We start from the raw sequence: 27,237 nt of genomic DNA on the forward strand, positions 1-27,237 counted from the left end.
GAGGCTTAAAGAACTGAATGGGCTACTGCTACTCCTATTTCTTGTGCCCTTAAAAGATGGATGAAAATTTGGTTAAGAGTGAGATTGATTTGAGTTACAAAGGTAAGTAAAGATAATCAAAAAAATATTTTGAAGATGATGGCTGATACCTTGGAAGTGACATGATGTGAAAGGCAAGTAGTAAAGAATGAATAATGTAAGTACTATGGTTTTTTGACGGATTTTTGGATACTTTATCAAACCTTCCCTTGGGAGATTAAAAGGGTTTGGTAGAGTCCATGGTAAAACTAATTGTACAACCACAACATAGAAAGAAATACATTTTTCTTGTTCCATGCTCTATAATTCCAAAGAAATTAACTCAATATTGAACATTGTTTACTGGTTTTTGAAGTCAGTGTCTGAATATTGCATGGCTTTTTTCTATGGGTGTAGACGTTACTGATTTAATGCGACCTCACAAATCAGTTGGTGGAGTTCCTGGAGCCTGAAATGTAATACTGTTAGATTCTGGCTCTTATTGCTGAGAATATCTGTCAGTTCTTGAACTCGTAAGATGGATAATCTACAATAGGTCATGAATTGAAGAATACAGATGTTTTTTTGCTAATTGTGGGAGGACACAACTCAATTCTGCATCTCCCATAGCATTTCATTGAGAGCAAGAAGTGTTGACTATTATTACAACATAGGGGTAACCTGGTAGAAAAAGAGTTTGGTGGTCCATTTCACTTCATTGCCTAAAGTAGTCCTGCAATCGAGGTCAAAGCTGCAAGGTAAATAAAATGATATGCACCAGAAAGGTAGCAATTTTGGCCCCTTATCTCTGATGTGACAAAAATGGCTATTTTGTTTTGTTGCTGAAATGCTGATCCCAATTTAGGCTGGAGGAGTGTTTTTTTTCTTTCTCATTCGCTGAAGAAGGTTCATGCAGACTATTCAGGAAGGTAACATTCATAGGAAGAGGAGTAGGCTATTCATCCCCTTGAGCCTGTTCTGCCATTCAGTTAGATCATGGCTGATCTATATCTTAATTCCATTTACCTACATTGACTGAAACCCTTGATGCAAAAAATCTATTCATCTGAATTTTGAAATTTTCAATTGACCAAGCCTTAACTGTTCAATGGGTGAGAGTGTTCTAAAATTCCAGTACCCTTTATGGGAAGAAATGATTACTGACATTACTCCTGAATGGCCTAGCTCTAACGTTAAGGTTATGTTCCGTTGTTTTGGTATCTCCCACCAAAGGAAACAGTTTATTTATCTATCTGATCAATTCCTTTTAAATCATCTTAAACACCTCAATTAGACCACCCCTTAATCTTCTATGCTCAAGGGAGTACAAGTCAGTGCAATCTGTCTTCATAATTTAGCCCTTTCAGTCGTGGTATCATTCTGATGAATCTGCACTGCACCCCCACCAAGTCCAGTATATCCTTGCTGGGGTGCGATGCCCAGATGTGAATGCAGTACTCCAAAATGGAATTTAACAAGAGCTGTAATTGACTATTGCAAATTGGAACTTTATAAAACCTGCACAGTTGAGATGTGCATCCTGTGCTGAAAGAACCGTCCCTCAAGGTAAGTGACATAGTTTCTACATCATTGCGAGCTGCAGCTGGAATTAGAGAGCTTCTTCCTGAAACATTTTTCAATGTATATACACTATCGGTTGACTGTGGACATTGCTTGATATCAAGATTGCTTCAATGAATTGGTGATTTTTTTAAATAGTGTTTTATAGGATCATGGAGGAAACCCTGAAGCTGGTATCAGCAGGAGATTGTATCCAGATCTGGAACTTACTGCTGTTCTACCCAGAGGCACGCTTTAACCCTCACGCCTCTGAGCATGAAGTGTCTTCCCTTTGTTGGAGTTCCAATAATATCCTTCTGCATAAGTACTAACAATGTTATGCCAATAAGTAATAGCTGAATGTCAGGACTGTTACACTGAAGTGAACTCAGAATACAGCTTAAGATCAAAACTATAAAATGTATGATCTTTGCAATTCTTCATTTTCAATTTCTATTAAGCTTCTTAGGAATTTGGTAAAACACAACAAGAGCTTAAGCTCGCACATGAAAGAGCATTGGTGAGGCTGCTGACTCTTGAAATCATATACCTGGCATGAACCAATCCCTTCAACATAGGAAGGGATGTTTAGCAGAGGGAGAAAAGAAAAATGTTACCCGTGCAGAAAGTCAGACGTTGTCAGAAAGAGAAGCTAAGCAAATATATCAGACAGATGTGAATCTTCCTGCAGTGCAAAACAGCAAATTTAGAGAAAATGGTCAAGCCAAATACTGGGAAAATACAAAGCCATAACTGAACTTCTCGTTGTTCAATTGGGCCTGGAAGAGCCTTGTTAGTAGTAGAATGGTTTACTGCTTGCTTTTTTGTAAAGGTGTTTCTCTTTCTTGTTTTCCTGTATAGTAAAGCTGTTAGTATCTTGTCTTGGACTGTTTTTCATTTGAAAAAAAGTAGTGTCCCAATTCTCCAGGAGCAGCTCACAATATTCAGCACCATCTTTGAAAGCAGTGTGATGATATGACATATGCAAGATAGTTTGAAAGCTTTGCCATTAATTTTCTAATCTCACCTAGGTTTTCTAGGATAGAAATTTTGATGGTGATAAGCGACTATGACTTCAACTAAGTTAAAATTGTAATACAGTGGAAGCATTTATAGATATTCCCTTAGTTTTACTATGTAAGTTAGCAATATCTGCACAGTTAATGTTGGCTTAATTCATCTTTATCCATTTAAGATTCATAAACTGAAGACAGTAGTATTTCTGTCAATTAACTTCATTTAGTATTTTGCTTCAAAATATTAATTTTAAAACTTCATACAAAGCAGTACCTATGAGCTCCATGTCTTGGATTTATAGTGTGAAATCACAAGCATGGCTTATCCAAGCTTGTTCATCCCACCTGCTCTTGAAGGGAGTCACATTCCTACTAAATGAAACTTTGTACCTCAATTTTATTCTATTTGATTCAACTTTATTACATGTTTTATGACTCCTAGATCATACTTCATGCTCTACCATCCCCTATCCTTTGCTTTTCCCGAGTCATCGTCTGTCATACAAATCTGTTATGCTGTATAGTAAAAAGGACCTACTTTTGTTATTTATACTGCAGTAATTTCCTTCTCTTACACTTCCTCCTGCTGTGCTCAAAAGACTGTTTTAAAAGCCTGTCTGTTCCAACCAACAAGACTTTGATCTCCATATTATCCAATGAGCTATTTAATAATTATGTGTCTGTCTTTATAATGCCCTCTGATGTTATCCAGGTCATTGGAGGGCAAAGATGGGATTTGTGAGAACACCGTTTAAACAAATTCTGCTATGTTAGCTGTTCTGTATCATGTAATGTAAAAACATATATCTACATTCATATAATCAGTATCCACATTGCACCAGCTGACTGTCAGTAAAATAGAATTCGAATCATAGAAGTTCACGGCACAGCAGAGGCCATTGAGCCCATCTGCTTTCCTGAAATTATGCCTGTGTTAACCTCTGAGCCGTATATTATCTTCTGCTTCACAAGATGGTCTCTGTCTCAACTACTTCCTATTGTCATGGGAGTGTTTTGTTTGTTTAAAAACTAAAGGGGTCTGTATGCCTTTAAGACTGAAAGAGGTTTAATCTCTGAAGACAGTGTGTGCAAGCTGCAAGCCTGTTTCCTAAGCCACAGCAAAGAGAGAGAGATCACATGCTGTATTGTATCAGTTTGACTGTGTAAAGACTGTCTAGAACCAGTTTGATCTGGTAGACCAGCGAAGCGTGCTATCCCTGAAGGAAGGAAGGATTTGTCTCTCTCAGCAAAAACTACATTGGCCTACAGGCTGTCTTTTGCCTAAAGAAGACCCCTGGAAAGGAATTTGTGTATTATTGGAGGTAGCAAATTTTGTTTTACTTCCAGTCTCTGCCTCGGGAGTGACTTTCTGTTGTCTTTTGTGTTTCTGGAAGTTCTGGAAACTCAGTCAAGTTTCTACTGATAGACTGCTACTTCAAAATCTAAATAGATCTGTTATACTTGTTGAAAGATCTGTGTGACACCTACTGCAGCTGAAGTGCCGCGAATGCCTATCCATTACAGACTGTGCATCAAACTTGCCTGGAGACTTGCAGTGGCATCAGACTATTCGATTCTGGGACACCTCACTGAACCGGGAACGTAACCCACCAAGACTTCCAACCCAGTTGTTTTATTATTCCTCAGAAACAGCTCGAATCTAAACCGTCATTTCAGAACTGGTTAACTGTTGGTTTTTGAATGTTTGTGTGTCTGTATGAGGGTTAGGAGGAATAAGAAGTTATAAAGTCTTTTCAGACAAAGATTTATCTCAGTATTGTTTAAGATTTAGTTTATTAGTAAATAGTTAATTTGTTGTTGTTTAAAGATACCTAGTTTGACATGTTTTATTCTGAGGGTTAATAGTGTTTAATTTGGCTAATTTCCAATAGGTGGGAAACTTTAATAATATGCTGTGACCTGTGGAGTAATGAGACTGAATTAACTGCATCCCACCTCGATGGTATCACCTAGGTTAAAGCATTCCATGCTCTTAACTTTCTTAAAAAAAATTCCCATGCTCCCTCTTCACAATCAACATTTTAAATTGATGTCCCATTGTCACTGCCTTTCCCACCATAGCATGAATAGGAAAAATGCTATTTCCTGTCACAGCTCTTCATCACTTTAAGTACCTCTTTAAAATCTACACTTAACTCCTCTGCTTCAATGGAAATAGTCCCTCCTCATAACTATATTTTCTCATGCCTGGTATTATCCTGTTGTGCGTATTGCTGCCGAATCATTTGTGCATAAGGTTGCTTTAAACCTTGATCAAGTTATGTTTTTATTTCATCATTTGATTAAATCCTAAAATAAGAACTCTGTAATCTTTGTTATACTCCTATAGTAAAAGGAGCCTATTTCTTTATTTAAACTGCAGTAATTCTTTGGGCTTGCACTACAGAAATAAAGTGCAGTAAGATAACAGGCTTGTGTTGTAGATTTATTAATGTGTAATACCCAATTCTTGCCATGGTGTGGTACTGGTGTTGCCTTCTACATTGAAATGTGCTGTACCATACTGTCTTGGATTCAGCTGTGCAGCAATCAGGAAATATAGCATTGTACTCAGTGGGCTGGATTTAATGGACCTCTTTCTTGTATGTTTCAATGAGAAAGTCTCACTCTTCTAAACTCCAAAGGGTACAGGCTAATTTTACTCAATTTGTCCTCCATAGAACTGCCTTCTCATCCCAAGCATCAAACTAGTGAAGATTTGTTCCACCCCTTCTAAAGCATGTATATCTTCAGTATGGAGACCAAAATTACACAGTACGGCAGGTGTGATCTCACTAAAGCCCTGTACAATTTCAGCATGACTTCCTTATTGTTGCACTCCCATCCCCTGGCAATAAAGGCCAACCTACTGTTTGCCTTCCTAATTGCTGGCTGTACCTGCATGTTAACTTTGTTGCTTGTACAAGGACACTCCTATCCCTCTGAACACCAACATTTAACAGTTTCTCACCATTTTTCTTTTATAAATCTGTTTCTCTATTCTTCCTACTAAAGTGAAAAACCTCACATTTTCCAACATTATATGCCATTCGTCACCTTGCCCACTCACTTAACCTATCTATATCCCTTTGTACACTGTACCCTCCTCAGTTTACTTTCCCACATAGCTTTGTATTGTCAGCAAACTTTGATACGTTAGACTCCGTCTTTTCATCGGAGTTATTAATGTAGATTGTAAATACCTGAGGCCCCAGCACTGATTCTTGTGGCACCCTACTAGTAACTGCCTGCCAACCTGAAAATGACTTGTTTATTCCTACTCATTGTTTTCTGTCCTTTAACCAATCCTCCATCCATGCTAATATACTATGCCCACCCCCATAAGCCCTTATCTTGTGCAACAACCTTTCATGTTGCAGCTTATCGAATGCCTTTTGAAAATCCAAACCTGCTACATCTACTGGTTCCCTTTATCTACCCTGCTAGTTGCATTCTTAAATACTTTAATAAATGTGCCAAACACAATTTCTCTTTCATAAAACCATGTTGACTTAGAAAATCATAATATGATTTGACAAAGTGCCCTGCCACCACTTCCTCAATAATGGAATCCAGCATTTGCCTGGCGCCGGATGTCAGGCTAACAGGCCTGTAGTTCCCTGTTTTTTCTCTTTTTTAAATAGCGGTGTTACATTAGCTTCCTTCCAATCCACTAGGACAGTTCCAGATCTAGGGAATTTTGGAAGATCACAACCTATGCAGTCGCTATTTCTGCAGCCACCTCTTTTAGTACCCTAGGATGTAGGCCATCAGGACCTGGGGAATTGTCAGCTTTTAGACTCATTAATTTCTTCATACTTTTCCTTTACTCTTATAGATTACTTTAAGTTCTTCACTCTTGTTAGACCCATGAATTCCCCACTTTTATTTTGACTTCTACTGTGACAGACACAAAATATTTGTTTAGCATCTATACCTTTTCCTTATTCCTCATTATATTTTCTGCTGTTTCCACCTTTAAGGGAGCCATGTTTATTTTTGATACTCTCCACCTTTTTACGTAGTAGAAGCTCTTACAAGTTGCTAGTTTACTGTCATATTCTACTTTATCCCTCTATCAATTTTTTTGTTCATCCTTTGGTTTCTAAAATATTCCCATTCCCCAGGCTTTCTACTCTTCCCAATATTATAAACCTCTTAATCTAACACTATCCTTAATCTCTTTAGTTAACCATGGATGGATAATTTGTCCTGTGGAGTTTTTATTTCTGAATGGAATATATATTGAGAATTATGAATTATTTCTTCAAATGTTTGTCATTGCTGATCTACTGTAATACCATTTAATCTAATTCCCCAATCAACCTTAATCAAGTTGCTGTGTGATTGGCTTTATTTAAGTCTAATACTCTGGTTTCAGACTTATGTACGTCAGTGAAATTTATTATATTGTGATCACTTTCCTAGTAGATCCTTTATTGTGAGATTAAAATTAACCCTGTCTAATTACACAAAACAAGATCTGAAATAGTCTCTTCCCTGGGTGGTTAAATGGCGTTTTGTTCTAAGAAACTGTCTCCAATGCATGAACTCTTCTCCAGATTCCTTTTGCCGATTGGTCCAATGTATAAAACTTTTGATTCAAAAAGATTGGAAGATCGCTCTGGGGGTGGGAGGGTGCACAAAAAGGGACAGCCTGGCACTGGGAGTCCTGCCTGCAGCACAAAATCCAACCCATAGTTGAAATCAGGCCTGATGTCTCTTTTAAAGAAAGAAGCCAGTCTGACCTATAATATACTTGAGAATAGGTCCTTTAATTGTGCCATTACATCTTGTGGCCTTAAAGGCAAGTTAAACATGACTGCATTTTAACAGTGGTATAATTCATTATGCATTCCATTGTACTTTTCTGTTCCAAGACATTGCATACTCAAACATGCAATGAGCAAAACCAAGGGAGCACTGTTGCAAGAGGAGTTCAGGTTTTGCATTGTTTGAAAGCATTAGTACATATGTGGGAACTGAGGAGGATGTGGTTTCAATGCTAGTATATCCCGAAAGCGAACTGAATATGAAGTGGGTCTGCCTTTACATCAAAGTAAGCTTAAGCAATATAATGAATGGTCTGTTCTATAGTTTCTAGTTCTTTGATTTATAGCACAATTATCAGGTACTCATGGGTTTTGTGTGACTATTTTCCCACATAGTCATCAGATACTTTGTCAAGCTACTGTTTTGAAACCGTTTATATATTGTGCAAATATTGTACTATTAGCTTGTGTGAAACTGCGTGCTTGTTTTTAAAAAAAAAAAATCTGATCATTAACTGAATTTCTGGTTAGACAGGAGAACATAGTGGGCTTCTTGGCCTGGTGTGTGAAACGCCATATATGAGGGAAATTGTTAGCCCCTCGGGGTGTTCTTCTCGACAATCCTTTAAGGTGCAAATTTTCATAGGAAACTCAGTTTATAGAAGATTCTCTTCTAATGTAAGTGCAGAGCAAAAGAGTTGGAAGAAAGCCCAGACTATAAAACTGATCTATCATACCAAATGGAAACAAATTTGAATACCTGTCGTCTTCCAACCAAAAAAACATAAAACGCGTGATTGAAAGGAAGAAAGTTGTATTTAATATTCCTGCATATATGCTTGAATCAAATGCAGCCCAATGCTATAATTGAGCTGTTTTGGTGACCTGTTATTCTTTAACTAGTAAGACATCAGTTCCTAGTGAGTGCTGCTAGCGGAGGAGATAGGATTTCTGTGTCTATCTGTAAAACGAAGCCGGTACATCTTTGGAGTTTTGCAGAACAGGTACAGTGAACAGTCTTTCATCGTATACTTATTTACTAATGTGGTAATTTTCAAAGGAAGGCAAAAAGAAAAAAAAAATCCCCTTTCAACAATTTTACTGGTCTCCTTCAGTAGATAGTGACTGCCCTCTAGTACCAGTTGATTCGTTGAAAAGGAGGCCTTTGGAGTTTTAAAAAAAATCAATTGCCTTTGCAAACTTTCTTCCGCTTCGAAAATGGGATGGTGAAGTGGTAAGCAAAAGACTTGATTAGAAGTAAGAACATGGAGGGGGTGTTGTAGTTAGGTTAGATAGAATAGAGTACGTTATTTAGAAAATTTTAAGTTAATGGATAAATAGACCCAAGGGAATAGTGGGCATAGGATGAACAGATGAAAGGCTGAAACATTTTTAACTTGTAATGTGTTTTTTTTTATAAGGCTTGTATTATAATTAAGCTATTTCTGATGTCAGAGTAACTTTATTGTAATTTCAGTCTTTCAGTGAATGAGTTAGCTCAAAACAAAAATAAAGTCAACCTGGGGAGTTTCCCTGAGCCTGCCAACAGTCTGAAGCTTGAGATGGTGATATCCTCAAATCGATCCAAGAAGGATACAGATTTTAACAACAAATGGCAATTTCTTTTATAGCAACATAATCAATAGGATAGATGGGGGGAGCGGGGAGTGTGGGAAGATGGTAATACCGTGCTCCAACTGATACATCCTAAATATTTTCTTAAAAAGTGCGCTATTATTTTTTGTGACTCAATTTGCTGCTTTACCAAAAAATATCCTGCTTCCTAATTGCTATTTCAAAGGCTGAAGCATTTGCAGCCATCTTCTGCCAGAAGGGCCAAGTGAATGATCCATCTTTGCCTCCTCCTGAGGTTCCCGTCTTCAGCCAATTTGATTCACTCCATGTGAAATCAATAAACAACTGAATACAGCAAAGGCTATGGAACAGTCCAACTTTGGTACAGAGGATTTCTGCTCCAGAACTAGCTGCAGCCATAGACAAGCTGTTTTGGTAAAGCTACAACACTGGAATCTACCTGGCAATGTGGAAAATTGCCCAGGTAAATCCTGTCCACAAAAAGCAGGACAAATCCAATCTGGCCAGTTACTGCCTCATCAGTCTGCTCTCAATCATCAGCAAAGTAATGGAAGGTGTCATCAACAGTGCTATCGAGCAGCACTTACTCAACAATAACCTGCTCACCAATGCTCAATTTGGGTTCCACCAGGGTCACTTGGCTCCAGACCTCATTGCTATCTTGGTCCAAACATGGAGATAAGAGCTGAATTCATAAGGTAAGGTGAGTGTGACTGCCCTTTATATCAAGGCAGCATTGGCTGAGTGTGGCATCAAGGAGCCCTTGCAAAATTGTAGTCAGTGAGAATCGGGGAGGAAACACTACACAAGTTGGAGTTATACCTAGTACAATGGATGATTGTTGTGGTTGTTGGAGGTCAATCATCTCAGCCCTAGGACATCACTGCAGGAGTTCCTCAGGGTAGTATCCTCGCTCCAACCATCTTTAGCTGCTTCGTCAATGACCTTCCTTTCATGATGAGATCAGAAGTGAGGATGTCGGCTGACGATTGCACAGTGTTCAGTACCATTCGCAATTCCTCAGACACTGCATGTGTGCAGCAAAAGCTTGACAATATTCAGGCTTGGGCTGATAAGTGGCAAGTAACATTTGTGCCACACAAATGACCTTCACCAAAAAAAGAGGATCGAATCATCTTCCCTTGATGTTCAATGGCATTGCTTAATCCCCCACTATCCTGAAAATTGGAAGTTAGCAAATGTAACCCCACTATTTATGAAAGGAGTGTGGGAAGAAAACGGGGAGCTACAGACCTGTTAGCCTGACATCAGTGGTAGGAAAATGCTAGAATCTATTTATTATAAAAGATGTGATAACTGGACACTTATAAAGTAATGGTAGGATTGGGCAGAGTCAACGTGGGTTTATGAAAGGGAAATTGTGTTTGATAAACTGGTTAGCTTTTTGAGGATGTAACTAGCAGAATAGATAAAGGGGAACCAGTTGATGTGGTGTATTTGGATTTTCAGAAGGCTTTTGATAAGGTCCCACACAAGAGGTTGGAAAACAAAATACATGAGATTGGGGGTAATATACTTGCATGGATTGATGGACAGAAAGCAGAGAGTAGGAATAAACTGGTCATTCTTAGGTTGGCAGGCAGTGACTAGTGAGGTACCACAAGGATCAGTGCTTGGGCCCCAGCTATTCATAATCTATATCAATTTGGATGTGGGGACCAAATGTAATATTTCCTTGTTTTCTGATGATACAAAAAAAGCTGGGAGTGTCAGTTGTGAAAAGGATGCAAAGAGACTTCAAGGGGATTTAGACAGGCTAAGTGAGTGGGCAAGAACATGGCAGATGGAATATAATGTGCAAAAGTGTGACATTTATTGAATGGTGCAGTAGGCTCAAGGGGCTGAATGGCCTACTCCTATTTCCTATGTTCCTGTCAACATCTGGGAGAGGGGGGGGGGTGGTGGGGTGGGGGTTACCATTGAACAGAAACTGAACTGACCAGCCATATAAATATTATGGCTACAAGATCAGGTCAGAAGCTGGGAATTCTCTGGATTTCACCTCCTAACTTCCCAAAGCCTGTCTACCATCCACAAAGCATAAGTCAGGAGTGTGATGGAATACACTCCACCAGGCTAGATGGGTGCAGCTGCAGCAACACTCAAGAAGCTCAACACTATCCAGGACAAAGCAGCCTGCTTGATCGCCACCCTATCCCTCACCAGTGCATAGTGTCTGTATCGTGTAGATGGTACACATTGCTCTGCAATAACCTTCCAAAGACGTGACCTTTATCACCTAAAAGGACAAGGGCAGCAGGTCCATGGGAACAACATCACCTGTAAGTTCCCCTTTAAGCCACACACCATTCTGACTTGGAAATATATCGCCGTTCCTTCATCACTGGGCCAAAATCCTGGAACTCCCTCCCTAACAGCATTGTGGTGTACCTACACATGGACTGCAGGGGTTCAAGATAGTGGCTCACTACCACCTTCTCGAGGGTAATTGGGTATGGGTAATAAACGCTGATTTTACCAGTGATGCTCATATCCCATGAATGAGTAAATTTAAAAAAAAAGTCTATCCCCTATCTCCCCACACCATCTTCCACATTCGTGCCATCTTTGGTTTGAAGTAATTTGTTTATCTTGCCCATGCTGTTCGATCCGCTTATTTTGGCTTTATCCTGTTCGTAGCAGCGAGCCTGCCCTGGCTAAAGTCAAGACAGATGTCCTATGTAAATGCGATTTGTAGAATGTTATCCCTTGTTTTTGGCCTTGATCTCTTTGCAATGTTCAATACAGTCAACCACGCCATACTTCATTGTCCAGTTCTGTTGTTCAGCCCTGTTTTTTGTAGTTTCAATCTTACCTATGCAAATGCATCCTGAAAGTCTCCAGCAATAGCTTCTCTTCCTGCACCTACACAATTACCTCAGAGACCCCAAGGATCTAGCCTCGACATGCTCCTCTTCCTAATTTATATTCTAGGTGACATAGCTGCAGGCAGTTTCAGGTTTAAAAAAAAGAAAGACTTGCATTTATTTGGCATTTTTTCATGACCATAGGTCATCGCAAAGCACTTGGCAACCAATGCAGTACTTTAGAAGTGTAGTCACTGTTGCAATGTGGGAATAGTGACTACAGATTTCAAATTTAAGTTTCAACTGTATGAGGACCAGCAGCTTTACCTTGCCAATGTGTCACTCAATCTCATAATTGCCTCCATGCACAAGCTGTGCAAGAGTCAAAACATCCTACAATTTAACGCTGCAGAAGACTAAGTCACTGGGCTGAATTGTCACTGGGCTGAATTTTCACTCCATTGCTGGATCTCCCCAGTTGCAGGGCATCATCGATTACACCCATATTACCATTGAGGCACCCAGTGATCAGCCAGGCAAATTCATCAACGGAAGAGCTTCCACTCCCTCAATGTTCAACTGTTCTGTGACCACAACAAGAGTTTCCTCCGTGTGTGCACTTGCTTTCCTGGCAGCTGCCAGGGATCTGATTCAGGAAAGTTTCAACTGGGCCCACCTGACCCAGGGGCAGGGCATGGAAGGGAGTCTGAGATATCTGTGCTAGCACATGGATGGAAGACACTGCTTGGAACTTCTAATTACTTAACACCAATGATGGAAGCACATCTGTCTAGAGGCTTTTCCCTCACCGTGGAGGATCCCATTATGTCTTTTATCACCTCATGCCACATGTCATGGCAGCAATAAAAGGAGTCCTAATTGTATGCCTTAACATGTATTATTAAATGTACAGAGAGGAAATCCGTTCACATAGACAGTAGGAAGACCTGTTTAGTGTTCCACACAATGCAGAGGTCTCTGCTCTTAGCCACTCCTACACAGTGGTACTCTTGTGGCCTCTGAGGAAGTGAGGCAGCCTGCTCACACATCTTGGCTTGCGACTGAGATACATGTGACAGTCGTCCTCGTTGTTGAGCTACATGTGGGGATGTCTCCAGAGGCTGTGGTACCTGCATCATTGCAGGGGCAGTCTCTGTCACTTGGCCCTGCTGCACAGATGGTCCCTCAGGCAGAGGAGCCAAGGAAGCTGATGAGGGTGCCCTGTGAGGGGTGGCACCCTCACCCTCCATGACATCCTCCGCTCTTGTCGGGTGCGGTGGATACCTGGCGGAGGACACCAGCTGGGATGATGTTGGCATCCCCTCCAAGGATTTCTGTGCCATCAGTGCCATTGACTGGTTCACGCTACCCAGCGTATCTTGTGGATACCAATGTGCAGTTCCTGCATCCACTCTGAGTGGTCGCTCTCGCTCACTCTGTGTCCAGCAGGGCTGTGTCTGTCCTCCGTCCTTCGAGGGTCTGACCACAGCTCACTCTGCGTCTGGATTTTCCCCTGCACACTAGTGCCGTGATCATTGCCTTGTGCCACTATATCTACACATGTTCTGGAACCCACCAAGGTGAGTGTATCTGTGCTGGTGGATGGTGTTCTTATAAAGCATGATGGTGCTGCTTCTGCTTCCTTGCGCAGCTGTGATTTTGTGGAGGTAGCGAGGGTGCCCTGGCTTGGATGTCTGTACCTGGAGACACAAGAAGAGATGATGAGAGCTAGCTTAGGAGTGAGAAAATGTTTGCGGTGCTGAGGCTCCCCCACTGTTACTCAGTACGTGACATGCTATCAGATGGGGTGGAGTGCACTGCACTCCCCCAGACCACTTTCCTCTCAAGGTGCATCAGGAGCTCTGGTTTGGCCAGACCCGAATGCCCCCCCCCCCCCCCCCCCCCCCTCAACCCCTTCGCCCCAACCACTATCCTGGCTAAACGCCAAAGTTGTTTGCTCTGTGGAAGTTATTTTATAGAGGAAGGACACACCTTCTCCCATCTTGACCCCCTCCCTCGCAGTGGGCGTGCATTTCTCCTGCAAGGACAAAAGATAGTGAAAAACGGCACTGCTGTCCTTGTGGGACCAATGTCATCTGCCCCTATCCATTGTGATCTACGTGTCTTAGAGGTACAGTCCTCAGCAGCTCTCTGGCTGTGAGCCATTCTGAGGGGTCATTAATCGCCCTGAGCGCACACCCCTCCAATGTTCAGGAGCAGCATGAACCCCAAGACGACTCAGGTGTTGTGGCTACTGGAGGGTGCAAGCTCTGAGACTTGTTCGGAGGGATGGGGGTCACACTTGCCTTGTCAGAAAATGAGGTTGTTGAACGTTTTCTGGCACTGGATCTATGTTCTCCTTGTCTCTCTTCTGTTCACAGTGGCAGCCTCGGCATTTATCTCACTTCTATTGATTTCAAATCTGTTTTCCAAGTGCTTTCTTACCTCAACTCAGTTACTCTTTGATGCCCTCCTATCTTCCAACCTTCAATAACTCTAACCTGTTGAAGACTCAGCTCTCTTAACAGTGACTGCCCTTTAAAATGATTTTAATTATAAGTGAAACCCTTTCCAGTGCTCTGAGATGTAATTTTTATAAATGCAAGCTCTTACTATTGTCCTGGGACTTTTGCTGTATCTTTTTGCTTGTACATTCCAATATTGTTTGCCTTTTTACTGCTGTCATACACTGTTGAAAGTTTCAGTGAACTATCCACTATTATGTCATATCCCACTCCTGCATTATGTCCTCTGCTCTCTGTATCAACTTTGTCATTGGTAGCACTCTCCACTCTGTCGGAATCTTGAGAGTTTATCCCCAATATGGAATTTAATGTGTAATCTAGGCTGATCATGCAGCACTTCACTGAACTATCATGCCATCTTCTGAATTGGGTGTTTGAACCAGGAGTGCATCAGTCTGGATAGACACAAAAGATCTTGTGATGCTAGTTGAAGTTGAGTAAGGAGTTTTCTTGGTGTTCAACATTCCTCCCTCAATTATCAAAACAAGCAGATTAATTGGCCTTTTACTGTTGTGGGATCTTGCTGTAAGCAATTTGGCTGCTGTGTTTTCCTACATAATGACTTTCCTACATTTATGACTATTTTCAAAGTAACTCGTTGATTGCAAAGTTTTTCAGGAAGTCCTGTAAGTGTGAGCTGCTGTGTGAATACAAACTTTCTTGAGTTTTTTTTTCCCACTGCAAATCATTTTATATGTAATGCCAGCATTAGTGATCCTAGCACCAATTGCTGAGGTACCACCAACTTGTTATCTTCCATTCTTGTGCAGTTCCTTGTACTGCTGCTAATTGCTTTTCATTGAGCCAAATTTAGTTAAATTTAGAATCTACCCCCACCTTTTTAACCCTTCCATTCTTGGGGACCAGTTGACTGTGAAATTCTGCGAAAATCTAAATGTATGCTGGATTCCCATTTTTCATAATTGGTTATTCTCTGCAAGAAATCCCATTGCTGTTATACATGATCTCCCTCCCATAACTCCAAGCGAACTTCCTCTTAATCCATTCTGTCCATGTGCTTCATTATTCCATCCTTCAAAGTATCCTCTAATGTTTCACTACTAATGGATGTGCTTGCTGGTTTGTCATTCCTAGTGTAATCTTCATTACCAACACAATAACATATGTGTTTAATAAATTGCCCTTATGTTAGTCCAATTTTCTGTCACTATTCCTGTTTCCAGTGAATCCCTAAGAATAGGTGTGATGATGAGACCAACTTCCTTAAATGCCTTCATCTGCCAATGGATACCTTGTCCTCTGGGTGCTCTCTGCCTATCTGTTAACTCTATTTGTCAAATATTGCTAAAAAAAAATTATTATTTTACTTTTAGGAAGGTAGCCTACAAACTTTGTGCCCCGAAACCGATTCAGATTCCATACTTAATGTTTGGGAACTGGATAATGTATTTAAAAATGTTTGTGCTATCTTCTTGTGTTCTACCGCAGAAATCTTTAGCATGGTTTCTAAACATGACCTGGTGTAATATTTAATAGGTACTTGGGCAGACTATAGTCACCAAACTTGGCGAGCCTCGATAGAATTAAGTAAAAATCACAACGGGGAGATAAGATATTTCACCCAACCAGTCCATGTTGATGTTTTTTCTCCATGACCAGGCATCCTTATTCCATGAGCTTCTGCTCCCACTTCCCTTTATTCCTCCTTCCTTCAGTCACCTATCTAATCTGCTAAATGTTGTCTCTGCTTCAATTGCTATGTCTGGTAATACATTCTTCAGCCTATACATACTATATGTGCTTTTAAAATTTAAAAAACCATCCATCTGCTCTCGAAGAGAAAACATTTACAGGGCTATGTGGGAAGAGCAGAGTGTGGGATTAATTGAATAGCTCTTTTAAAGAGCCAGTGCAGGCACGATGGACCAAATAGCCACCTCCTGTAGCATATCATTCTATGTTCTTCCTAAATCATTTGTATTTAATCTTTTATCTGTCATGCAGGCTCCCACCTGCTAAGAATGAGGCACACTGGTTTTGTCATATGATCAATGATTTTGAGTTGTTGCTGGAGCGAGGAAATGGCTTGTTGAACAGATCAGCCGTGACTGGAAAAAACCTTTGCATATTAACAGGCTGTGTTTGTGTAGACAAAGGACCATTCCCTGACTCATTAAACCCACAATGGATGTTGATCACTGGGGAAGTGCATTCCAGGGCCTGCTGGGGTGATGCAATCCACAGGGTCCAAGACTGGTTGGACCAGCTGGTTACATGACTAACTGGCTATTCAAGGGTTTTTTTGAACTAGCCACAGAGAGTTTGAACGGATTGTTTCTCCTGGACTGGGTGCGATGTGTGACAGTAGGCGTCAACCGAATTAGAGTTTAAGTTAGGTTTAAAAAAAAGTTGAAACTAAAGAAAGCCTGTTTGTGCAGGTTTGTTTGCCTTATAATTGGAAAGCGGTGAACAAGGATTCATCAAGGGGGAGCTAAAAACATGGTGTTTTTAAAATTAAACCCTGTTACGGTAAGACCAGGTGAAGGCTGAGAGGGACCCCTAGACACCTTTCTCACCTGGTCGTAACAATCTACGTACTCTTTTATTCCTCCTTCAATGTATTTTGTGATTGCCTGGTGCCATTTTCTCATTAACCCTTTTCTGCCAATTTTCCCCTTCCCCTCGACCCCTTTTTAAAAATCATCTTTTAAATTGCCTGTTCTATTAAAACATACAAAGAATGCTAATTATTGATATTTTATAAATATTAACCATTCCTTCTAACTTTTAATGTATGCATTCCATTCTGTAAAGAGAGGACAGACATGTGTCTCGATGAGTTCAACATTGAATTTGATTCTGAGTGGAGGAACCGATTGCACTGTCAATACGTGGGACTTGAAAACCAAGAAACTACATAAATCTTACAAGGTATGTCGTCTGGGTAACTTGCTGGGATTTTTGGGGACACCTTTTATCTTGGTTTGTAATCTATTGAAGCAGCGGAGTGTAGCAGATGAAGTCTCCACCCTATGGTTGATACTGGTCCTTTTAATGTGTTGTAGTACTTCCAGTCTTTGGAAAAGCAATATCTATTGGGATTGATATTATGGTGTATTTATTTAAATCATAAAAAAAGGCATTCTCTAGCATGCAATATAAGGAATTTTCTTCAGATTAAGGAAAAAGTTGTTGAAGCTGGTGACATCTATTGCTATGTTAGGATTTGATCAAGTATAGAGCAAGTGAGAGATGAGGTTCACTAAATGTGGAAATACACTCCTGATTCCAGAAAGAAGTTCACTAACCCTGTAAATAGCCTATGAAGCTATTTAGTCAATAACCAACTAAGTCTACTTTTTAAAAAGTAATGATTTGCTGCCTAAGTTGGGCAGTCCTGAGCACCTACAAAACTCGTTTTTGTAACACAAAAGCAAAATACTGTAGATGCTGAAAATCTGAAATAAAAACAAGAAATGCTGGAAATACTCAGCAGGTCTGGCAGCATCTGTGATGAGAGAAGCAGAGTTAACATTTCAGATCAGTGATCCTTCAGAGCTGGCAGAGCCAGAAATGTAATGGGTTTTAAGCAAATAAAGTGGGGTTGGGCAAGAGGTAACAATGTTTCAGGTCAATGACCCTTCATTGATTTCTCCCCCCCCCACTGTGATTGAGAGGGTCCTCAACCATGTCCGTCCCATTTCCCACACTTCTACCCTCACCCCTTCCCCCTCCCTCCCACAACCACGACAGGGTTCCCCTCGTCCTCACTTTCCACCCCATCAGCCTCCGCATCCAAAGGATCGTCCTGTCATTTCCACCACATCCAGCGTGATGCCACTACCAGCCATATCATATCTTCTCCTCCCCTCCCCTGTCAGCAATCCGATGGGATCGTTCCCTGCGCGACACCCTGGTCCACTCCTCCATTACTGCCAACACCTAGTCCCCTTCCCATGCAATCACAGGAGGTGTAATACCTGCCCATTTACCTCCTCTCTCCTCACTATCCAAGGCCCCAAACACTCCTTTCAGGAGAAGCAACGATTTACTTGTACTGCTTTCAATTTAGTATACTGTATTCACCGCTCACAATGCGGTCTCCTCTACACTGGAGAGACCAAACGCAGATTGGGTGACTGCTTTGTGCACCACCTCCACTTAGTCCGAAAGCATAACCCTGAGCTTCTGGTTGCTGGCCATTTCAACACACCCCCCTGCTCTCATCCCCACATCTCTGTTCTGGCCTTGCTGCAGTGTTCCAGTGAACAGCAATGCAAGCTCGAGGAACATCATCTCATTTACCGATTAGGCATACTACAGCCTGCCGGACTGAACATAGAGGTCAATAATTTCAGAGCATGACAGGGCCCCCTTTTTATTTTTAGCTATTTTTTTATTTTTTTATTGTGTTTCATTTTTTTTTTTACCATGTGACGACCCATTGCTTTTTTTTCATGTTTGTGCTTTGGGCCAGGCTGGTCTATTTTTCTGTCAATTAACACCCTCTCTGTACTAACGCTTTGTCTTTCAGCACACCATTAACATACCGTTTGCCTTTGCTCCGTGCCCTTCTGGTCAGTTATTCTCTGTGACTTTGTCCTATCAACACATCTTTGGTTGTCTCTTGACCACCCCCGCTTTAGTTGCTTAAAACCTATTACATTTCTAGCTTCTGCCAGTTCTGATGAAGGGTCACTGACCTGAAATGTTAGCTCTGCTTATCTCTCCACAGATGCTGCTAGACCTGAGTATTTCCAGCATTTCTTGTTTTTATTTGTTTTTGTAGCAGGTGGCCTGCTACTTTAATTTCTGTCTCAATAGTTGTTGGTCAATAAACTTAAGGATGGTAACACAGTTCAATCGTCAGCTTTCCTCTTAGTTGAAAGATTGAAATTTCAAGCCCCACAATGAACTTCTGCATATATTCTCAGCCAGTAGTTCCATACAGTACTGCGATGGCATCTTTTTGGATGAGATGTTAAACTGAGGTCTTGCTTGTCTGCTCACGTATATATAAAAGATGGCTGCGTTTGCTAACAACGCAACCACTAGATGGCCCACTACTAGCACATGTGCAAATGCAGCCTCCTCCACTGAAACATCAATCTGTGATGTTCAGGCAGCTGCTTGGATTAAAGATGGCACTGCTTAATTCGTCACAGAAAAACAAGACACAATTCTGGTATGATACTGCCATTGAAATTTGGAATGTAAAGCAACTTTCTATGGTCGGTAAAGTCAACATATGCACTGAAGATTATGGAGGAAATTTCTGCCCACCCCCCTCCACCGCAATCTCCCATTCTCCCAATTCACACTCGCTATAGCCTCGCCATTTTGCCCCCCTCCCTCAGCCGCTTGCTCCAGACCTCGCCACTGCTTCCCTACCCCACCTCTCGTCCTCTCCCCTCACCTCGTTTGATTTGCTTCCAGCTCTTCTTCCCCCCCCCCCCCCCCCCCCACTCTCCAGCCACTTGCTCCTGATTCTACTCTCTACTTTCTAATCGCTTACCATTTAAGATATACTCTGCACGCCTATTCCTCTTACCAAAGTGGATAACCTCACATTTTCCACATTATGTTCTATCTGCCACATTCTTGCTCACTCACCTAAGTCTGTCCAAATCCCGTTGAAGCTGCTTTGCATCTTCCTTACACCAGACACTCCCACCTCGTTTTTTTTTTATCATTTGCAAACTTGGAAATATTACATTTGGTCCCCACATCCAAACTATTGATTATATATTGTGAACAGCTGGGGCCCAAGTACTGATCCTTGTGGTACCCCACTAGTCACAGCCTGCCAATGCGAGAATGACTCGTTTATTTCTACTCTCTGCTTTCTGCCTGTTAACCAATCCTTAATCCATGCCAGCATATTACCTCCTATCCCATGTGCTTTAATTTTGCTAACCAACCACCTGTGGGGGACTTTATCAAGAGCCTTCTGAAAATCCAAGTATACTATGTCCACCAATTCCACTTTATCAATTCTGTCAGTAGCCTCCTCAAAAAAACTCCAACAGGTTAGTCAAACATGATTTCCCATTCATAAATCCATATTGACTATTCCCAATCAGATCATTATTATCCAAGTGCCCATTTATCACCTCCTTTAGAATATTTTCTAACATTTTCCCTACTACTGATGTAATGCTAACAGATCTGTAGTTCCCTGTTTTCTCTTTCCCTCCCTTAAATAATGGGGTGACATTTGCTACCTTCCAATCTGCAGGAACCGTTCCAGAATCTCCAGAAGTTTGGAAGATGATCATCAATGCATCCGTTATCTCCATAGCTACCTCGTTCAACACTCTGGAATGTAGAATATCAGGTTCTGGGGACTTATCAGCCTTCGACCCCATTAATTTCTCCAATAAAACCTTCTTATTAATACTAATTTCCTTCAAATACTCATTCTCCCTAATCCCTTGGATCTCTAATTCTAGGAGATTTTTTGTATCTTCCTCAGTGAAGACAGACACAAAGTAATCATTTAGCTTCTCTGTCACTTATCTATTCTCCTGCCTGTAATGGACCCACATTAGTCTTAGCCAAACGTTTCCTTTTTATGTAACTGTAGAAGCTTTTATGTTTTTTGCTAGTTTACATTCATATTCTGTTCTCCCTTTCTTTATCGATTACCTCATCCATTTAACACTGACTTCAGATTGAACTACCTCGCTTTCAAACATAATGTAAAATTCTATCATATTATGGTCACTCATCCCTAAAGGTTCTTTTACGATTATTAATTAGCCCTTTCTCTTTACATAATACTAGATCTAATTAGCCTGTTCTCTCGTAGGTTCCTGAACATACTGCTCGAAAAAACCATCCCTAACACTCTCCAGAAACCCATCCTCCAAAGCATTAGTGCTCATTAGGTTTACCCAGTCTGTGTGCAGATTGAAATCACCCATAATTACTGTATTACCCATGCTACATGCTTCTCTAATGTCCTGATTAAAACCATGCACCACACTCTCATTAGTGTTTGGTGGCCAGTAAAGAACTCCTACCAATGTTTGCTGTTTCTTAGCTCCGTCCAAACAAATTGCACATTTTCTTCTTCTGATCTGAGATCCTCCTTTCCTAATGTACTGATCCCATCCCTTATTATTAGTGCAACACCATCTCCTGTTCTTCATGTGATTTGTTGTGTGCCTTAAATGTCTCTGGTATTCAGGACACATGTTTGCCCTTAACAATATGAGGTTTGACAACCTATTCGAGCAGAGCATTCAGAAGAGCTGGGATAGAAATTGAAAGCTTTTTTAAAACCTTGAAGTCCAGCATTTATTGTCTGTCCTTACTTGACCTTGAGAGGGCGATGATGAGCCACCTTGAATTGCTACAATCCATGTAGTATAGGTACACCCGCACTGTTAGGGCGTAAGTTCCAGGAATTTGACCCAGCGACAATGAAGTTATGACGATATAGTTCCACTTGAGAATGGTGTGTGGTTTAGATGGGGAACTTGCAGGTGGTGGTGTTTCTATATACCTGCTGCCCTTGTCCTTCTAGATGGCAGAGGTCACAGATTTGGCAGGTGCTGTTAAAGGAGCTTTGGCGAGTTGCTGCAGTGCATCTTGTAGATGGTGAACTGCTGCCACTGTGTATCGGTGGGGGGAGTGAATGTTTAATGTGATGAATGGAGTGCCGACCAAGCTTCTTGAGTGTTGTTGGAGCTGCACTCATCCAGGCAAGTAGAGCGTATTCCATTACACTCCGGATTTGGTACCTTGTAGATGGTGGATAGGCTTTTGAGGAGTTAGGAGATGAGTTACTCACCGCAGAATTCCCAGCCTCAGACCACTTTTGTAGCCACAGTATTTATATGGTTGGTCCAGTTCAGTTTCTGCTCTATGGTGTTACAACCAGGTGAGAAAGAGGTCTAGGATTCCCTTTTAACCTTCACCTGGTCTTACTGTAACAGGGTTTAAATATTAAATGCACTGTTTTTAGCTCCTCCTTGGTGAATCCTTGTCACCGCTTTCCAATTATAAGACAAAAAAGCCAGCACAAACAGGCTTTCTTAAGTTTAAAGAAGAAAAGTTGAAATTTATTATCTGAATTAGAGTTTAACGCTACGGATGCATGCCGTGCCCCACGCTAGCATGCATCCGCGATACATGCAGATAGGGACAGAAAGAAAACAGAAAAAATAATAAGGTGGAAAAATTTGAGACAATATCTGAAGATGGTGTTTGTTACTGTGCTTCGAGCTTGCTGTAGAGCCCTTGATTGTAGGTAGATCTTGCTTTTCGTTGGGGCCCACTATTCTTCTTGAACCTTGTTTGCTGTAGGAGACTTTTCTCTCTTGGGGTTCATCTGTCTTCAGTGGGTTTTGGAGTTCCGAGAGAGAGAGATCGGAGCAGGCAGAGAGGATGTCTGCTTCAGTCCAGGAGCATTCTGCTTTCTGCAGGCTTTCAGTTCAAACTGCACAATTCAGAAAACAGGTTGCCAGGCATGTTTAGTCTTCTGACTAAACTGGTCTGACCATGTCTTAGCTCTGTGTATTGTATGTCAAGGAATGGTCCTTTTTGTCCTTTCCAAGCATTGTCTGTTAATATGCAAATGTCTTTTTTTCCAGCCAAGCAGTCCTTGTAACAGGCCTTCTCTTCTCAGCAACAATTTGAAATTTAATGTCCATGTGGTGAAATTAATATGCCTCATTTTAGGCAGGTGGGGGCCTGCATGACAATGGTAACCCCTCAGGATGTTGATGGTGGAGAATTTCAGGGATGGTAATGCTGTTGAATATCAGGGAGAGATGGTTAGATTCCCTTCTGTTGGTATTGATCATTGCCTGGCACATGAGAGGTACGAATGCTACTTGCCACTTATCAGCCCAAGCCTGAATGTTGTCTATGGACTGCTTCAGTATCTGAGGAGTTGTAAATGATACTGAACACTGTGCAATCATTATCTAACATCCCCATTTTGGACCTTGTGTTGAAGGGAAGGTTGTCTTATCTGACACATTGGGGAATATTGCTATAGCTTTAATGGGTCAGTGTAGGAGTTTAAATGATCTATACTGACTGAATACAAAGCTGTGTCCTCCTACTCCACATCTTTCTGTGTCAACCTTTAAAATTGCCTAAAAGTTTTTGACTGGGAAGAGTTTCTGAACCTGAATTTGAGTGAGTGTGCTTAATGTCTGGTGGTGATTAACTTTTTGTGTTTTAACCATTGAACTTTAGGTTGTGTGCACATTTATTCAGAACTCTCCATACTGCTAGCAACATGTTTCTGTGTTGAGGGTTTTTTGTTTCATCTGATAGTGCAACAATGCCAGACATCATCAGAAAGTAGCAGGATGTTTTATCTGTTTTATCTTTTTCTGTGCAGGGTCACAAGGACATAGTGACTTGTCTAACCAGTGATTGGGATGACCAGTGCATTCTCTCAGGGTCTCTGAGTGGTGAGATTATTCTACACAGCATGCATACTGATGAAGATCCCACCACATTTTGCTGTTGCAGTCAACAGGTACAGTGCCTGCAATGACCACACGAAGGAGCTCTGACACTTGGAATGTTTGTGATTTTAGTTTTTTATGTTGGCACTTGCTAACTATTCTAGTTCACAAAATAGTTTCCACACTTTTTAGGCAACTTTTTATACTGTAATTTTTTTCCAAAGAAGAAAATTTCCCTTTTACAGTCTACATCTGTTGGTCTTGCCAGGTAGCCTAGGTACCTGGATCCAAAGCATGGTCTGCAGGTTTAATGATGCACTTCACTCCAATATCAAACTCAAGCATTGAATGAATGACTTGGAATGAATGACATCACTCAGCACTGGAAAAGACCATCCGGTGTGACAAAGACCAATATTTCTTTAGCTCGGCGTGTTAAAGGAACTTGCCAGTATCCCTTTAACAAATCTATTTTGTAAGATTTGTAACATTGCAATACAGTTTTCCAAGTGAGATATTGGGTAGGAGTCTGCCTTTGTTACTTCATTAACTTTTCTGTAGTCAATGCAAAGTCCGGTTGAACCATCTGTCTTAGGCACTGATGAACTCCAACTGCTTTTATTGGGTTCAATTAGGTGGTTTTCTAGCATGGATTGAATTTCTGCTTTTACCTGGACCTGTTTCTCTGGACTTAAGTGATAAGGATGCTGTTTTATAGGAAAGGATTCCCCTACATCCACATCATGTGTGGCTAAGGTTGTACATCCTGGCTTATTCCTACAGGCTCTCTTAAATGCTGTGAGTAGCCTTATTAGGTGGTCTTGTCATTCTGCATCTAAATAGGAAAGCATAGTGTCCTATATCCCTAACAATTCAGTATTAGCTAACAGGATAGCAGGAAGTTCAATTTGAGAATTGTCTAGGCCTCCTTCTGCCTCATCCTCATTATCCCTTTCATCATTCACTGTCCCTATGACCTGACATACCTGGACTTCCTTATCCTCCTCCCGGTGATCATATTGTTTCAATATATTGATATGCCACAGCCAATTCTTTTACTGGCGATCTAGGGTGTCAGTCAAATAATTTACCTTATACGGACCACTGTACTGTGCTTTCAATAGTTCCCCCTGTAAAGGTAGTAATACTAACACTTCATCCCCTGGTAGAAATGTTTGGGTCTTTGCATGCTTGTCTTCCTATTTCTTCATAGTTTTTTGGGAGGCTTTAAGATGTTCTTGAGCCACTTTGCAAGCTCTCGTGAGCCGTTCCCGGAATGCGGTTACATAATCTAGCACAGAAGATTCATCCCGCTGTTCTAAAAACCTTCCTTTAATTCGTTTTAGAGGACCTCTTTTCTCATATCCATAAACTAATTCAAAAGGACTAAAACCTGTAGACTCATTAGGTGAATCCCTGTTGACAAACAAAAGAAATTCTAGCCCTTTATCCCAATCGTGGGGATATTCACGACAGTATGCCCTGATCATCGTTTTGAGGGTCTGATGGTACCTTTCTAAAGCCCCTTGTGTCTGTGTGTGGTATGCTGAAGACTTTAACTGTTATACCCAAATTACCCATAACTTCCTGAAAAATTTTAGACACAAAATTGGAACCTTGATCTGACTGAATCTCAATCAGTAATCCATATTTAGTGAAGAATTGGGTTAACTTCTCTACCACTGCCTTAGCAGAAATTGTTCTCGGGGAATGGCCACTGGGAACCGAGTAACCATATCCCTGATGGTGAGTATATATTGGTGTTGCACTTTTGGTTTTGTTAAAGATCCTACACAGTCTACCAACACCCTACTAAATGGTTCTCCAATAGCTGGTATGGGCTTTAGAGCTGTCAGTTTTATGACACATTGCAGTTTCCCCATTATCTGACACCTATGGCAGGTTTTACAAAACTGTACCACGTCCTTGGAAAGACCTGGCCAGTAAAAAGGTTGACTTATACGTGATTTGGTCTTCCGGATCCCCACATGTCCCACTACAGGAATTTCATGTGCTGCCCTTAATAGGTCCCGGCAATACTATGGCGTATAACTATCTGATAAACTACCTTCCATTCTTCGTCCACAGGTCTGTGAGGAGGTCTCCACTTCCTCATCAGAATCCCATTTTTAGTATAATGGCCTTCTGGAACTTCTTTGGCCTCAGCTTCTGTTGGAGCTGATTGTGCCACTTTATTTAATTCTGCATCAGCTTGCTGAGCTGTGATCAGGGAAGCTTTATTAAACATTTCCTTCAGATTATCCAAATCCCCCCAAAGAAAGGTTCAGATATTTTGACTATCTGGTGCCAGTTTTACCTCCCACAATGGAACTTGTTTAGCCATTGATTGGGTTACTACATCTGAAGAAAAAATTCCTGAAACCTTTTCCTGCAACTTTTCTGTTTCTTTAACTTCACTTGGTTTTTCTGTGACTACTGGAGAAGCTACTACTTTCGCTCTGGCCCCATCATTCCCCAGCAGTAGATCAATTCTGTCTACTGGCACACTATGGACAACTACAGTATCATTCCTGACATTAGTTCACTCTCTAGGTGCACCCGATACAAAGGTACGGGTATATACACCCCGCCACTACAATTCACTAAAATCTTAGCATTCAGTGCACTCTCTGGTGGAAATGTTATGCCTTTCCCCAGCAAAATAGTTTCGGTGGCTCCTGTATCCCAACGTATGATGACAGGTTTGCCTGCCTTACTTGAGGGATAAGGAGTTACTTTTCCTTTCGACAAGAATTCCCTATAATTCTCAGGTATCTTATTCACAACTCCTGCACTCAGTGGTTTTTGTATTTGGTCTTACATCTGCTGTCAGAGCGACAGCCTGATCTGCTGTACTCTCGGTCAGGACCCCTTTTTCTGCATTGATTTTTGTGTACCCTAGTGTCATGAAGAACTCCACCTGCCAAGAATGAGGCATATTATTTTTGTCACACGAGCATTAATTTTAAACTGTTGCTGAAGTGGAGAGATGACTTGTTTAAAGAGATCAGCAATGGCTGAAAAAAAATTGCATTCTAAGTCAGTCGCCTTGGAAAAGACAATGGGAACTGCTCACTGATTCAATTAAGAGATTGGTCTTGGCAATGGTGATCCACATCTTGGTGTAAGAGACAGCACTACACCCTCCCCCCACCTCCCCCATCCCCACCGAGAGCTTTGAAATCCACAAACCACAGGAGTGGTTGTTCCCAGATAAGGGGTTAGTCACATGACTAACCTGCTGGCCAACTTGGAGCTTTGAATTGTCTGATTTATTTTCCTTACAATTGGTAAGCAGTGAACAAGGATTCACTGAGGGGGAGCTGAAAACACCTTGTTTTTAAAATTAAACTCAGTTATGGTTAAACCAGGCAAAGGCTGAGGGAAACCTTAGACCCCTTTCTCACCTGGTCGTAACAAATTTTGGGGCTAGCGTCCTGCATTTGACCCACAGACCAATGAGGAAGTTGAAAGCCAAGTTGATCCCAATCAAAAAAGAGAAAAGATTTCATTACCGGTTTTCTTGTGGT

The 27,237-nt window shown here is 41.2% G+C and overlaps 1 protein-coding gene across 1 annotated transcript in view; it reads left to right on the forward strand.

Annotated features, from left to right (window-relative positions):
- Nucleotides 1-1,751: 1,751 nt before the first annotated feature.
- The window catches only part of LOC137380333 (protein NEDD1-like), a 46,716-nt gene continuing 21,230 nt past the window's right edge, over nt 1,752-27,237 (forward strand). Inside the window, exons 1-4 of the mRNA XM_068052264.1 lie at nt 1,752-1,887; nt 8,276-8,370; nt 17,091-17,207; nt 23,638-23,778. Coding sequence (XP_067908365.1) covers nt 1,752-1,887; nt 8,276-8,370; nt 17,091-17,207; nt 23,638-23,778 — 489 coding nt within the window. The remainder of the gene's footprint in view (nt 1,888-8,275; nt 8,371-17,090; nt 17,208-23,637; nt 23,779-27,237) is intronic.

Source organism: Heterodontus francisci, chromosome 19, assembly GCF_036365525.1.
Source record: "Heterodontus francisci isolate sHetFra1 chromosome 19, sHetFra1.hap1, whole genome shotgun sequence".
Taxonomy (NCBI): Eukaryota; Metazoa; Chordata; class Chondrichthyes; order Heterodontiformes; family Heterodontidae; genus Heterodontus; species Heterodontus francisci.